This window comes from Lycorma delicatula, chromosome 1 (genome assembly GCF_047948215.1).
Source record: "Lycorma delicatula isolate Av1 chromosome 1, ASM4794821v1, whole genome shotgun sequence".
In the NCBI taxonomy this organism is placed as follows: Eukaryota; Metazoa; Arthropoda; class Insecta; order Hemiptera; family Fulgoridae; genus Lycorma; species Lycorma delicatula.
This window is the reverse complement of record NC_134455.1, coordinates 70,259,741-70,277,013: the sequence shown is the minus strand read 5'-3', so window position 1 is coordinate 70,277,013 and position 17,273 is coordinate 70,259,741. Positions and strand designations below refer to the sequence as shown.

Here is a 17,273-nt window from a genome sequence, read left to right as displayed (position 1 = left end):
GAAATTTTTCGGATGTTCGTGTGTGTGTGTCCGGTGTTGCCCTCTAAATCTCCTTATATCTCCAGAACTACTAGACCGATTTTGACCAGAATTGGTCAGATAACTTCTATATATGGGGCACTGATGCCATTAAATTTTCAACTTAAAAGGTCAAGGGAGTGAGGCTGTAAGCAAGGTCTCTCTGTATCTCGAGATTTCGCCTAATTAAGGTTATATTTTTCTCAGGCATATTTGTTAAAAATTACAAAATAAGAATATTTGCAAAAAATATTTTTTTTGCAAAATCGCATCTCCATCCCAAAAAACGCTTAAAACTAGTGACTAAGAAGGCATATTCCGTCAATAGTGCCCCTTTTCACCACAAAGAACGATAATGTAGCACTGATGTACAGCTGCCGTAGTCGTTTGCTTTGTTGTGATCACAGTGAGCTGTAGAATTACCAGCAAATAAATGAATAAAATTTAAAATTTAAAAAAGTAAATCTCGTCTGGCTAACTCTCAAACTCGATCGCCCGGTTGTTTCGGTACCTGGTGCGTTAAGCCTTGGGGCTACACCTGTCTGCCGACCGCACAAGCAAAATTTGTTCTATGTAGGTTGTAAAATTACATTAGTTTCGTTAGTGCCGACGTCGCCGCCACTACCGCCACACCCGCGCGAATTAAATACTGTAAGCGTGTGCGCTTTAGTTAGAATCTTTGAATTAAATAAACAAAAAAAATATTATATTTATATAAAATAATAAATATTTTTAATTAAGTTGTATGTGTAAGCTGTACATCGGAAAAACTCACAGTTGCACGACTTTCCTGGAAAGCGGCTTTAGCCGTGTGACGGGAAAGTCCTACAACTGTGTTGTCAGGGTTTTTATGTTTTATCATTTCCATCTATTCTACATTAATATCAGCATAATAGTGCATAATGTATGTATTACCTTACCGATTGGGTTTAACGCATTCTTCAGATCATCTTGTTGCGCAAAATTACTAATGATTATACAGAGTGGCACACAATAAATTGATTTACTGGAATTTTGGATTACATATTTATTTTTAAATGTAATATGATTACCACTTTACATACCAAATACAGTGTTTGTAGAAAGTTATTTTACTGTATGACATGTTCAATATGCGCGCCGTTACGCATAAAAACCTCTGATGACTCTGTTTCTGATGACTCTGCGACATAAGACCTCTTGAATTTCACACAACTAAACTATCCGTGACCGCATTTCCATAAGGTTTGCCAGTCTTAACGGGAAACGTCTCTCTTTTAAATATCCACATAAAAAAGTCACAAGGATTTAAATCCGGGCACAAAGGTGACCAAAAGAAACATCCATTGTGGCGGTCTGGCTAGCGATTTGAAATTACGCGATTACCAAAAACTGAATTTAAAAAATCAAACACAACATTAGCGGTGTGAGGGGTTTCACCATCTTGTATAAAACATTGAGTTTCTATAGGCAATTCAGTATACAAAAAAATTATTCCTAGACATATCCAAATAGCGTAAAGAATTAACTGTACGTCGAAATACACTGGCCCTATCAATCCGTCACTAGATAAAGCTGTGCAAACGGTTACTTTAGAGACGAGAAAAAACAGTGAACTTTGTAAAATATAATGAACTCATTTACTTGTAATCAAGTATTTTGTATTCTTGCTTGACTGTGAATTAAATATATATTTTTATACGCATCGAATTAAGAATCTTCTTTTTTTTCTTGAAATTGGTTTAAAAAGATTATATTTCCAGTCCAAAGCCGAACGATAAGTTATGATTGTATTTATTTTAGATCACGTACATTCGATTATCCACAAACCTTTTTTTATTAATTACACCCTTCTCTCTTAGCCTGTAAAGTAAATATATTGTAATTATTAACTTAATACATATACATAATTTTAATAAATTGATCAAACTGTAAATGCCTGAAGATATGAAAAGAAAACACACACAGTGACTGTAGACCACCTTGTAGAAAAAGGGGATATACACATACAAAGATATTAGTCATAACATGCACATAATTGTCATAAACTCAACACATATGAAAAATTACAAGAACAGTAAATGTTATCTAACAAAAATTTATCTACAAAATGAATAAATATAGAGTCTGTCCTGAAAGAAAGGATAAATATAGAAAACACACTTTATTTGACAAAATCTTTCAATACACTTATTATTCGTCAAAACACGAACCTTGGGCATCGACACAGTGAGCCCAAAAAGTTTCTCATTGTTTTTAGGCGTCTTGAAAGTCTTTTTCTGGAATCTCGTTGAGCACCTTTGTCGTGGTCCTTTGGGCGTCTTCCATGGTGTCGTATCCGTGTCCTTTCAACGCGCGTTTCATCCTCGGAAATAGGAAGAAGTTACAGGGAGAGAGGTTGGGGCTGTATGGTGGCTAGAGAAGAGTGGTTATCCCATGTCCGGTGAAAAACTCCCTGACAGCGAGCGACGTGTGTGACAGAGCGTTGTCGTGGTGCAGAACCCATGATGTCGGATTTGCAAATGTTCAGTGACAATTTCATGAATTTGAGTTTCCCTAACTCTTCTACAATCATACGGACACTTAACGTCGATCAGTGTTCAATAAAACACCCATACAAGTAACATGAGCGTCTGTAACCGTCGTCGACGGGTGTCTGGACCGATGCTTGTCGTGGACGTTTTCTCGGCCGTCTGTAAAGGCTTTGTGTCACTTGAACAGTCGCGATCCGCACATTGCATCATTACTGTATAATGTCTTGATCATGTCGAATGTCTCGGTAAGGAACTTCCTCAGTTTAAGGCAAAACTTCACCGCGTAGCGCTGTTTCAATGTTCGCTCCATTGTTGCCGTAACGCAGCGACGAAACAGGGGTACACTCTCAAACCCACCGGGTTGGTCTAGTGATGAACGCGTCTTCCAAATCAGCTGATTTGGAAGTCGAGAGTTCCAGCGTTCAAGTCCTAGTAAAGCCAGCTATTTTTACACGGACTTGAATACTAGATCGTGGATACTGGTGTTCTTTGGTGGTTGGGTTTCAATTAACCACACATCTCAGGAATGGTCGAACTGAGACAAGAACTGTACAAGATTACACTTCATTTACACTCATACATATCATCCTCATTCATCCTCTGAAGTATTATCTAAACGGTAGTTACCGGAGGCTAAACAGGAAAAAGAAAAGAAGGGGTACACTCTCAAGCCTGTCCACTCGTTCAGACGGTTTGAAGCCAACTTAGCTTGTCCCGTTGTGAAGCTGAAGGTTCCGCCACCTTCCCCCGCCAACGGTTTCCCAATAGCGCACGTGTGCGCAATGCTACGATTTGTCTCCATACTTTCAGGACAGACTCTGAATAATACAGGAAAAATCTTATATTTTACCACGTATTGAAATTAATGATTTTCCTAAATTTAAATGAGCACTATCAACATCATTGCCAATTGCAATAATACTGAGAAAGGAACTGCATTATATTTTGAAAGAATATGTTCAGGTATTTGAAACCGAATTGTTTTATTTAATGTTTTATTAAAAAAAATAATAATAAATAAATCATTAATTTATTTTACATCATTTAAGAAAATTTCATCCAGATTATTAATTGTTGAAGATCTACAAAAAAATACTTTACATTTATAACGTATTACAATTATTACGTATTTTACAATTTTCAATTTTCTTAGATGAACATTTACTAGTGTAGAAAAAATATACAAAACATATTTATTGCTTTTCCAAGTAATCCATCTACCTAGGCTTCTAAGTTTAGTTTTAGTACTTTAGGTGTATTAGTAACCTGACAAATAATATTCTACGTAGTTTCTCTTAAGTCCTACACATTTTTAAGATTCCTTCTTCACAAAAGGTTTGAGGACGTATCAGGAGCGATTTGTGTACAATCTTCTAATATTTTTTACTTCGCTTTTCTCTGGATTCGATGTTCTCCTAGAGCCTATTTTAATAGCCCAAACAAAAAGAATCGCAGGGAATAAATCTGGACTGTGTAAGGAATATTATAAAATCCCCAGTAAATTTTGTCTAGTTTAATCCGTATGCTAATGACTGTGTGAAGCCTTATGTTGTGAATACGATCATATATCTGATTGACTAACGACCCGTTTATTTCTGTATAGGCGCCTTTCATTTCGTCCAAAAGCTGACGGTAGTAGGAGTATTTACAGTAAGACGATTGTGGAGAAAATTGACGAGCAATACTCCTTTTCAATCCAAAAAACGACTGTGAAAACTTTTCGTCTTTACAGGAATAGGCTCTTCACTTCTACGTCATTCCATACTCGCCGATTTATACTCGGGAGGATAATAATGAGTCCATATCTAATATGCAACTATTCGATGGTAAAAGTTATTTCACTCTCGTCAAAATATATTCAAAAAATTTGTCAGTTTCCTGAATCGACAACATTTGGATCGATCAAAAATTATCATCAGTCAAATTTGTCCTTGAAGCTTGAAGCTTAGGTGGCTCATTTTCTACAGCTTCACGCCCTCTTTTAAATTTGCTGGCCCAGTAGTTGATTTAAATATGTGACGTCATATTCCCGAACTGTATCTGCAATCTAGTCAAAATTTTGCAGAGTTGACGTCCTCAATCGTGAGAAATTTTACGATTACACGATGCGCAACCGTCGATGACCAGAGACCTCGACATACGTGTCGAGGCGGCTGAAGCTTCCTCATCCTCTTCCTATATTTTTAACGTCAATATCACTCCACCGCAGCCCTCATGTTCGTACGCGATTCGTGGAAATAAAACAGGTTTATATTTGACTGATCCTCCTATCTACTCAGAATGCATAATATTTCAGATGTGTACATTTTACATAATTACGATCACAAATCAGCAGAAATAAGCCATGTTATCTGTCAACAAAATATCTCCAAACTATTTTCAAAAACTTTTAAATCAGTTTATATAGTTTAAAACAGATATTAGGTTTTTACTCAGATTAGTATACCTTCTAACTCTACCAAGATTAACAAATAAAAAAATTGCAAGAAGTTTTTATTTTTTAAACATTTAAATACTTTCACTGTCAATATTTATTATAATTTTGGTTATTTTAACCTAACACAAATGATTTGATCTATCCTAAACCAAATGTATATGTTTTAAATGAAATACATCTGTAATACTTTAGTAAATATAACAAAATTCTATTTGTATAAAACATCAAAATTTCTATTTATATCCTCTGTACAAATTATTTTCATAACACAACAAAGAATGGTAAATTATATAATACTATCAAAATTTAGGTCCCAAATTAAATGAAATTTGTTAAATAAAATGTTCATATATAAACCCTTGCAGTCACTTCAGTAGCTGTTGTTGACTTCTGTATGCGCTAATGTTATTTCTGGCAGTTTGTTTTTCACTAGACAGCTGAACATTTGGTTAGACATTGTCTATTTATTAAATATATCATTCTTGTGTTCGAATATTTCATAATGTTCAGCTATCTTAAGATGTGATCCCTTTCTAGGTGAAGATAGAATATCACAGATGTTAATTGCTGTGAAGTTGTGATTTGTTAACTTGAGATGGTCAGTGGATTTTCAATTGACTCTGTATTGTTGTAGAAAGCTTTAAAATGTTCACTCATTTTATCTTTTTTTTTTTGAAGCTGTATTCTCTTTAAACAATGCAGAACACTGTGCAGTCAGTTTTCTACATTCCAGAGGCATTATTTTACATTTCCATCTAAAATTTTTAAATATGACCTGTAGTCTACAAGAATTTATTTAGGAATGTTGGAGTGAGGTATGTTTTTGTTTTGTTTGTCTTTACTTTCATTTTATTTATGAAGAGCTATGTACTTCCAAACCAGTATCGTATAAGGTTGAGTTCTCCTAAGTGGTCTTCAGGTAACTTATCTGCTGACTAGTCCCTAGATTTCATTCCTAAAACTTAGTTTATAATAGGTTAGGTGGTTAAAGATATTGTGATTGAAGATGTCTATAATTGTTGATTTTCTTATATTCTGAGGGCTTGTTTTTGTTTGTGATTGTAAGAACAAGAAAATTTTCTTATTTATTCTGTTTGAATTCAACTGTAAATTTTAATTTGAGATATATTTTTACATTAATAGTTGTTCACATTGTAGATTATTTTGTTGCCTTGTATAACTACACTGCCTTATATATGATAGTAACATCAGTGTATTTGTGGTAGTATATTATTTTGTGCAAATAGGTGTTACCTCTATGTGTTGCAGAATTATTTATGCTAGGATGCTAAAAATAGAAAAGCCCATAGGAACCCCAGGCTACGAAAGTATTTGTTTTATAACAATGTTTATTACATATTTATTATTATTAAATAATGTATTTATGTCTACAAAAATGTAAATTAAAAATTAATTCTTCATTAATCTTTTCCAGTAAATGTTCCTGCATTTTTTGGTTTTATATCAAGCTACTTCTGGATTAATGTGATGTGCTACATCATTTGGAAAATTTTTAGGTAAAATAGTCATAAGATTATACTCAAACTGCATCACAGTATTACCTACCCAACTTAGGTTAACCTAGGGCATAAAAATAGTCATACCAAACACTGATAAAAAATTGAAAGCATGTTTCCATTACACAGTTAATTACCAATTCAAATAATTATCCTAAGGAAGAAGAAAAATTTCAACTGTTTATATTTTGTATTTGAAGATAATATGAAAAAAAAGTTGTACAAACCTATATCTCTCATTCTTATTGCCACATTTTTTTTTCTTTGTTGATATTTTTTCAATATAAACTAAATGTACAAATATGATACTAATATGAATAACTTTTCAATTTTTAAGTTTATTCCAGTTTTTGTAAAGAATAAAAAATAATTACTAAGAATAAAAAATGTAATAGAAATACTTAATATTTTCATTACATTCATATGATCAACAAACAGTTTTTCCAATATAAAAACAATTTTTCTCATTAAATTATTCTTTGCTACTCAAGAGGAAGCAAATTATTTGAAACAGATTGTTTTTGATAAAAATGTGGTGGGGGAATTTCCCCTCTGTTATTTCAGATTGTGATGAAGGTTGTGGTGTATCAGAATTACATAATCCTTTGTTTATCACCATCTGGTGTTCTGTCTGGTGGCAGGTTTCTTACGGCACTACTTCTCCATCCATTAGGTCCGAAGCCTTCTGTTTTGTCCCCTCGTAGTTTCCAATCTTCACCTCATCAATTAACTTCATCCTTCTCTCCCGCTTCCTTTTGCCTTCTTCTGACCCTTCCTTTTAACCACATGTTCTATTCTTTTTTGTACATTCCTCTTAATCACTCTTTATTTTTTAATTCTGTTCATAACTTCTTCATACCTCATTATTTGTCTATCTTACCATACCAAGAACTCAAAAGTCTTTATTAACTCCCTCTCCTGCTTCCTCATCATCCATGCTTCATTCCATATAAAAAGACACATCATACACAGCATTTGGTTAACCTCTTCCTTAACTCATAGTTCAAACATACCACACTATAATTTCCCCTTTTCACTGAAGGCTTCCTTTGCTATTGCTATCATCCTTTTATTTTCATTGTGCACTTTCAGTCCTCTGTCACTATAATTCCCAAATATTGTAATTTTATACTTTTTATTTATAATTAAATAAATTTTTTTTAAATTATTATATGTAGGTTTAAAGTTCTTTACAACTTCTATTTAATTTAAGAGGACAAGAAGGCTAGAAAAGTTGTCGCTGAATCATTAAGCCCAAATTTGGAGAGCAGCTGAAATTTTTGTTGATGAATAAAAATTTATTATTTTTTATAAATATTCTACATCAGATGGTAATGTATTATATTCTCAGTAACAGTCCAGTCAATACAATAGAAATCTACAAAGTGCACAATAGCTGTTATAACAGAAAGGCCTGATTTTGTAGTGGCAACAAACAGATTTCTTAAACAAGATTTTTAAAATCTAAATTCAGTAATTAAGCTATTCTGCATTCTTCTGTTTGTTACCTGTTTCAAGGAAGATCTGCAGATTGCTGAAAATACCTTTGATTTAACACAATTAAATTTAAACTCTTCTTTACTACTTATCTACCAAAAAATATGTGTGGTTAATATAGACCCTACAATTTTTATGGGTTTTTCTAAAAAATATGCCCAACAGTTCCCAGATTAAGTTCAATAGTTCTTGAGATTTTCTCATTTATACAAGGCATGTTTTTTTTAAGTGCCTTACTGATATAAAAATGAAAACCAGTGTCAGAAAATACTTTGTTGCATTAAAATAAATTTAATTTAATTTACATGTATTTTATATTTTTATACAGTTACCACGCAATGCAATGCATTTTCATGTAATTTTAACAGCTTTATTATTCTGCATTTAAAGTTTTTTCCTGCCATTGATTTAAATTAATTAGTTGCTTTGCCTTTCAGATCCTCATCATTTTCAAACTTCTATGATGGAAACAAGTCACTGTTTTAAATAATTAAAAGGTAATAAATAGTGGAGAGTGAGGTGGGGACTGTTCAAAGATTTCATAGAGGAAAGTTACTTTAATTCTTTAACTAATTTTATTGCATTGTGCGGTTGAGCCTTGTCATGCGGAAACAAAATCTCATTGAACAGGTTCCTTCATATTTTGTTCTTAATGGCTTGTTGAAGATTTTTTAACAGTTTGTAAATACTGTATAGCATTTTTCAATATTACTCAAGTTCTATTACATTATTTTAAATGAAGATAAACTTTATTTTCAATTCATGCAAATATTACATGCAATAATTTTTAAAACAGTTGTATAGTCATTGGAAAATGTTGAAACTATAAAAAAAATAAATACTTATTTAATATTATTAATAATTTGTTATAACAAATTAATTAATTAATCATGCATCTAAGATATCATCCTGATAAACTACAATAGGTTTCTACACATTTTATAACTGCTGTAAACTGAACCTGCAGCATGTATAGCTCACTTAAAAACTTAGAGGATGAGAAAGAAAAAAATAATTTGATCAAAACAAGAAATCATTCATCTAGTCTTTCAATTAGCATGAAGAGATGTTCTGTAAAATGTGAGAAAGAATGAGTTTATTATGAAAGGATTTTTTTTAGAATGCTATCCTAAAATAGCAAAAATTTAAAAATCAACTCGTCGACTGCAAAGCATATCCGGAAACAGACATTGATAGCGACCATAATTTAGTGATAACGAAATGTGGATTTGTAGAGTGGGGTTTAAAAACCTAAAGAAAAGGTCTCAGACGAATCAGTGGAATTTAGAGAAGCTTGAGGAAGAGGAGGTAAAGAAGATTTTTGAGGAGGATATCGCAAGAGGTCAAGTAAAATAGATAAGGTAGAAAATATAGAAGAAGAATGGGAGAACATTAAAAAGGAAATTCTTAAATCAGTAGAAGCAAATTTAGGCAGAACAAAGAGAACTGGTAGAAAACGTTGGATATTAGAGATTATATTGCAGCTGATGGATGAAGTATAAGAATGCTAGTGATGAAGATAGTAAAAGGAACTATTAACAATTAAGAAATACTATAAACAGAAAGTGCAAATTAGTGAAAGAAAAGTGAATTAAAGAAAATTTTTCAGAAGTGGAAAGAGAAATGATCATTGGTAAAACAGACAGGGCATGCAGGAAAATTAAGGAGAATTTTGTGGTTCATAAGTTGAAATCTAATAATATGTTAAATAAAGATGGTAAATCAATTTATAATAAGAAAGAAAAAGTTGATAGGTGGGTGGAATATATTGAAGAGTTTTATGGAGGAAATGAATTAGAAACTGGTGTTGTAGATGAAGAAGAGGAGATTGAAGAGGATGAAATGGGAGACGATGTTGAGATCTGAATTTAATAGAGTATTAAAGGATTTGAATGGCAGAAAGGCTCCTGGGATAGACGGGATACAACAGTCTTAATTCAAAATTTCAACTTTCTGCGGCTAATTGTTTTTGAGTTATGCAAGATACATATGTATGTACGTACAGATATCATGCCAAAACTAGTCAAAATGGATTCAGGGATGGTCAAAATGGATATTTCCGTTGAAATCTGAAAACCAAAATTTTTCACGAGTACAATAGTTTCTTGTATAAAGTACAAGGAAGTAAAAATAGGGCGATAAAAGACTATGGAGGAAGAAGAAGTTTGTTATTTCTGAAGTAGAATTACTAAAGATGGACGAAGCAGGAGCAATATAAAATGTTGAATAGCACTGGAAAAACAAGCTTTCAGCCAGAAATATAATTTGCTTATATCAAAGATTATTTTAAAAATCAGGAAAGCATTTTTGAATGTATATGTTTATATGTTTGGTGCGTAGCTTTATATGAAAGTGAAACTTGGACGATCGAAGTACCTGAGAAGAAAAGATTAGAAGTTTTTGAAATGTGGTGCTATAGGAGAATGTTAAAATTCAGGTGGGTGGATAAAGAAACAAATGAAGAGGTTTTGCAGAAAATTGATGAAGAAAGAAGCATTTGAAAAAATATGGCTAAAAGAAGAGGCGGAATTATAGACTACATCTTAAGGCATCCTGGAATAGTCGCTTTGATATTGAAGGTACAGGTAGATAGGAAAAATTGTACAGGCAGGTAACATTTGGAAATGTAAAACAAATTGTTAGGGATGTAGGATGTAGGGGATATACCGAAATGAAATGACTGTCACTAGGTAGGGAATATTGGAAAGTTGCATCAAACTAGTCAAATGATTGAAGACAAAAAAAATCCTAAAATATAAAGATAAATTGTAGTATCTATGTAAGATAAATTTATATTTTAATGGTAGTCACTAGAACACTGACTACGGAGTAGTTATAGTGTTCTAGTGACTAGAACACTACAAAAGTAGTTTTTATTACTTTTGTAGAAATTTGTTTCAATTATATGTGTGATTATAATCGATATTTCTTAAATCCTGTCTAAATAATTTTTTGATTAAAAAAAATCAGTCATTAGTAAAATAAAAGATAACTATTGTTCAATTTTGTTCTAAAATGCTTTTATTCCATTTATTGTATGGAGGAGATAACTAAACTACCAATTTTTTATTTACAGGATTTCAGAATGCCACAAATTAAGTAAACAAAAGGAGAGGATGATTCTTCTATATTATTCAATTTATGCTTGGGGAATTTCACTCATATTTGTTATTGGAAGAAATCTACCAGATGCCATAACTGAAAAATATCTATCAATATATGGTAAGATAATTGATTAATTAATGTAACAATATTTGTTAATTTATATTGTTTAAATTATTCTACATTTATTTATCCAATCCCAAAACTCCCAGAATTTTTCTCTAACTTATCTCATTTATTCCTAGGATTTTAAAAGCAGCTGTATATTGACAAAGCATCAACTAAGTTAGATTTAAGTATGCTAAATAACTAAGGTAATAAGTTACTGAATTGAAAAAATCTGGATTCAAAAGGCATTAATTTTAATTTAATAATTTATTCAGGACTGAAATGGCAATAAACAGAAAAACAGTTTTATGTAATGACCATAATACACTAAGTTATGCAAAAGTAGCCTTGTCCATTAAGAAAATTTAAAAAACTAATAGACTTTTATACTACAGCAACAAACATAATACATCTTCAAGTTTAATTCTTAGACATTAAACATGTTCACTATTGTGTAATAATACACCAGGTGTCTCAGATATAAGCAATTTCATCTTAAATCATATGAATTACATTTGCAACTTTGGTTCCAAATAATTCTGTCATCTGAACCTATAACCTGTAACTAATCTAAACTTATAGCATGAGGCAAAACAAAATCATTATATTTAATTTAACACAAAGAGAAGTTCTGTGAAATGTTAAATTGAGTAACCAGGTTATTATTTTAGCCCAAGTGATCATTATTCGACCAAGAAAGAGGTAAATAATGATGGCAGTATGTCAAAGCACCATTTTATAAAAAAATTCCCAACTCACATTGCTAAAATAGTGAAATTATATAGTATTTAAGAAAGCACAGATAAATAATGCAAGTTGATGTTGGCTCAACATTAAAAAAAAACCATACCTGTATATATTTAAAAACTTAACATAAAAAACATTTATCTTTTGTGAGTCCCTTATAGGATTCGCTGTTTCACTAGTCATCTGGATTGTTACCACCGCGCACTCTAAATTAAAAATAATTTTTTTTTACCATTAAACAAGAAAGAGACTTCATCATAAAAAAAAATTACCATCAGTAATGTTTTAGTGAGTCACTTCAGCAAAAATTCATGATCCAAAAGTTGCATGAAATTACATTTTTTAAATTCTCCCCCACTTAACTTCAGTAATATTCATTAATAAGTTTATTCATTTTTACTAATTTAACATTGTATTTGTGGAATTAGTAAATCCACACCATATACTTTGCAATAATCTTCTGGGGACATATAAAGGTAAATTATGGGGCTTGTTAAATTATTAAAGAGAGAAATAGCAACAGTAGAAAAACAATACCTAATAAAATAAACTTTAAATGTTTTAAAACATTATTACCTACCTCTTTTGATTATTTCAAAATGCCAGCTGCACTTGAAATGTGTATTGTACAAGAACAATAAAATGTATATGCTGTAATAAAATTGTTTTCTCTGAAGGTGTTAAACTCGCCAAAATACACTCACAGTTGTTAAACCAATGGGGTAAAATGAGTATTAACTGTACAAATTTTTATAAATGGATTGAATAGTTTTAAATCGGGCAGAACAAGTGTCATTGAATTTCATTATAGCAGAAGACCAATGGAAACTTCAACTGGTACTTTGCAACATCACCTTAAACATATTATTCCCAAGAAAAGATGCATAAAAATTTGAGAAATTGCTGAAATTTGTAGTCCGAGTATCGGCACTGTACATTACATAATAAAGTAAATTACTGCAAAACTTGTTGAAGTGAATTCTAAAAGTTTACTCAAAATTACAAAGACATCTGAATTCACATTGCGCCTAACTTACACAATGGTTTTTAATGCTTTTTCAGATTGCATAACAACTTGCAATGAAATTTGGATTCATAAATTTGAGCTGGAATCCAAACATCAGAGTATGAAATGGAAACATCCAAATTGACCCACTAAAAATCTCACATCAGCAAGTAAAGCGAAGAATGTTTTGGGATTATAAATGCCCAATTCAGTGTGATTATTTCCAAGAACAATGTACAATCAACTGTGAGAATTATTGTGAGATGCAAGAAAATAAAGTGAAACCTGCAATAAGGAGGAAATGTCGGTTCTCACTCAAAAGGCATAAGCTACTACATGATAATGTTTGCCTCCATACTGCTCAAAAGAAATGGGAAGCTCTTTAAGACTGGTTGGGAGGTGTTGCCACATCCTCCTTACAGAACCAATTTCGCAACAGCAAATTTTTATTTGTCTGATCCTCTAAAAAGGTTTTTACATGGCCACAACTTTGACAACAATGAACAGGTCAAGAATGGCTCAAACATCAAGGTGAACAATTCTTTAGTAAAAGAATACTCACAGAGATGAGAAAAATGCCTAAATATAATTATTGGTAATGTTTAAAAGAAGCAATAGCTTCATTGTCAAAGAGTAAATAAAAATTTTTCAACATTTATTTCTCACTTAATATTGAACAACCCTTGCAAATAAGTTATCTTGTAGCTAAATTAGAATATTATTATTAGAATTATCTAGAATTAGAAAAGATATAATTATAAAATTTAAGGATTGTATTTCATTGTAAAATTATGTGTTATATTGTATTGTATTATGAATTATATTTCTTAATAATAGCAGTTTTACTAATCCTTGCAATCGTGTGTTTTTGCCTTTGGAATCCATATGAATCTAGTTTTTGTGCATGTTTTTGTTTATGTAGTACATATCTACTGTTACTGTATACCACTTAAGATAAGAATCGGTCTACATATTCTAGTTTACTTTTACTATATTTTGATATATTAGCAATTTAATTAATTTTGCCCATCAAAATTAAAGCCAAAGTGACAGTCGTCATGATCCACTACTCCCCACGTGATGAAACTGCACACCTATCATCATCCTTGCTGCTGTGTAAAGGGCATTCAGAAACTTCATTGGGGTTGCTGTCTGTCTAGTAACAGTAATTCTGCTTGTTCATGTAAGGCAGGAATGTGCCTCATCCGACAGCCACATCCTGTCCATAAATTTGTTTTCCTTGTTAATATTTGTCATCTTGTCCAAATCTTTTGACAGAAATCAAAGTGGAACTGGGGATTATTGTCCTTTAGTTCCTGCACGATCTGTAACTTGTAAAGATAAAATTTTAAGTTTAAATTAAGAATTCGGCGAACACTCTCTTGGGACAACCCAACCACAGCTGCTTGTTTACGAAGTGAACACCATGGGCTCTGTAAGATTGAAACGCATACAACCTCAATATTGTGTGGAGTATGAACACTTTTTAGTTGCCCGGTTGGTTTCTTTTTCAGAGCAGATACATTTTTTTCAAAGATTTTAATCTACATATTTATCACACGTTTTGATGGAATTCGCCTTAAATTGTAATGCCATTGTAACTCTTTCTGTGCACCTTCCAAACTATCATTGGTTTTTTAAGACACATTTTGTGAAATAATTTTGTCGCTAAATTGATGTTTCAATAAATCAATTGTTTTGGTAGCAGTATGAGGTGTGGCACCATCCTGATGAAACCAAAACTGTTGCAGGTCGATATCACGCAAATTTGGAAAAAAATAATCACTAATCACTGACCTGTAACGGTCACCATTGACAGTAACATGCGCTCTGAGCTCATTTTCGAAGAAATAAGGACCAACAATGCCTACAGCATGTAACACACCATACAGTGCATTTTTCAGGATGCAATGGAGACTCATAAATTTCCATAAAGTCATCAGTACATTGTTGACTGTTCCATGATGACCGAGTGGCAAGGTTATCTCTGCATAAAACAGAGCTGCCAACTGATATGGCTGCACTATGTATTTCAAAAGTGCCTGTTTCTTTGTTTTACTAGGCAAAGTTGATGATTGTAAAATAATGCTTACAGTTTTGTTTATTTTATTTCAATATTAATGAAAAACTGATGAGCTTCTAAATCTGTGCAATTTTTAATGTCTTTTTAGTGTTGAGAATTTTTTGGAAGCAAAAAAAACTTTTGCTGAATTTTTTGTTCTGTTTTTCTTTATAATGTGTATCTCTACAGAAAGTAATTATGCAATACCACTGTTACACATACCAGAAAACAACAAATAATGCAGATATGACCACTGAAGTACTTTCATTGTAATTACTATATTTCATTTTGATATGATCAAATTATTAAAGTTAAATGAAAATGTAGCTTCACAGAAACATAGAATATAAAATTATTACTCTTTTATTTTGTTTTGTTTTCAGATAGTATTTTCAATTACACATACATTAGTATTCTTCTAATACTGAATATTCTCAATGGACTAATGTTTATTTCTGCTTCATACCTAGTTAATCAAAATAAAAAACACATGAAAAAAATGAATTCGAGTGAAAGTCATTGTGCAAGTGCGCTAGAGAAAAAGGGGTAAGATCCTTCATAATAAATTTAAGATTAGATTTATACATTTATGCATAAATAAATGCACAGTTTGGTGTTGCAGGCAAAAATTTAACTATTGGATAAATTTTTCCCCTGCTTATCTGTACCTGGTGTTGATTGACTCAATAATTTCTCAAGAGTAAGCAATTTTTGATGCAGAATAAATTTGAACAGGTCAATGTAAAATAATTGATAAATTATGCACTTTTCTAAGAGTTTAAAAATGCCTCAACCTCATGAAGCTTAGTGGGCAAGATGGATCACTTAGTGGGATCATCAGTTTCACTCTGGTTTTATGTCACAGCGCAGTTTCTTTGAAAACAATTCATCATTTCCCACCAATACCCCTTTCCCCTCCAATATTAATTGTGTAGGTTTAAGTCTGACCCAGATAGGGGTTCATCTTGAAGATGATAGAAGTCAATATATTCTTGATATTGTCTCTAAGTAGTCTGGAGAATTACTGCTGCAGACTGACTTGGGCACTCTTGTTCCTCTCCAATGGCCACATAATATGCTTCCTGTCTCAAGCATCTATCAGTTAAACATGAGTCTACTAGGAACTTGATTATTTATGTTATCTAGATGAACTATGTATAGTACAAAACAAAAGTTTTATGAATAGTCTGCCAGATTTTCTCCTCCTTTCCTTTTCATCTAAAACCTTTATTTATATCAACAAACTTACTTAATTTAAAATACCTCCAATAAAACCACATTCCAACAGCCTTTCTTTTCTTACTGTTGTAAGAAAATGTTTCATTATCACACAATGCTATGCTTAAAACAAATATTTATTAGAATTTTTTCTATTTCTTATAAATATGTGTGATATAAGAAACCTTATTTAGTATGATAAAAACTTCTTTTTCGTACCAGCATGCTTTAAATTTCTATCCTTTGCAATTGTACTATCTAAATAACAAAAATTTAGCAACTTCCAATATATATGTCTTGTATAGATTTGAATTAATTTGTTTCCTTATTTCTCAGTCCAAGTTTCCTTTTGACTTTAAATACTACATTTATTTTCCAGGTCAATGAATTACATGTAGATTGCTTTATTCTTGATGTATCTAACTGTTAATATTAGTCTTGACGGCTAGAATGGCCTCTTTTGAATCCTCTTCTGAAATGTAATTGGTCTTTAGCAAATGAACCTTTTACCACATATTCTATTTTCCTGTAAACTATAATATTCTTTATAAGATTGTTAGATTGGTAGTGCAATAGTACCATTGTTTAACTGTCACTCATGCTTTCCTCATTATAGTATCTGTTAGGCTTTTTTCTTAAGTCTGAGCATACACCTGTAGTTTTAAAAATTTTATACAACAATCTATTCATCCTAATCCCTCTAAACAAGAGAATAATCTTGTATTTTATCATTACTCCTACTACTTTACTTTTATTTTAATCTTTTAAGATCTATCAAATTTAGATGTCAAAACAATCGGTTGATTTATCAAACTCCAGTCTGTAAATAGTCTCCAAGTGGTGGAACTCAGATTGGTTATCAGAAGTGAGTTCAAATCCCTAGAATAATCTGGCAATTTTTTACTTACCAATTCATCCATCTTAAGAGTACCTATCTTATTAAAATGTAATGGGTGTTTCTTTTAGAGTGATAGAACTTTGAATTGAAATAAAACACATAAAAAGGTAAGTTTGAAGTCAATTTTGTTTTTATCTGACATTTAATTTT

General features: G+C 31.6%; 1 protein-coding gene across 1 annotated transcript in view; it reads left to right on the top strand.

The window, feature by feature from the left end:
* LOC142319235 (G-protein coupled receptor Mth2-like) overlaps positions 1–17,273 on the top strand; it is a 51,207-nt gene that overhangs the window by 25,630 nt on the left and 8,304 nt on the right. The window contains exons 3-5 of the mRNA XM_075356278.1: positions 6,404–6,485; positions 11,059–11,204; positions 15,391–15,553. Of these exons, the coding sequence (XP_075212393.1) occupies positions 6,404–6,485; positions 11,059–11,204; positions 15,391–15,553 (391 nt within the window). The remainder of the gene's footprint in view (positions 1–6,403; positions 6,486–11,058; positions 11,205–15,390; positions 15,554–17,273) is intronic.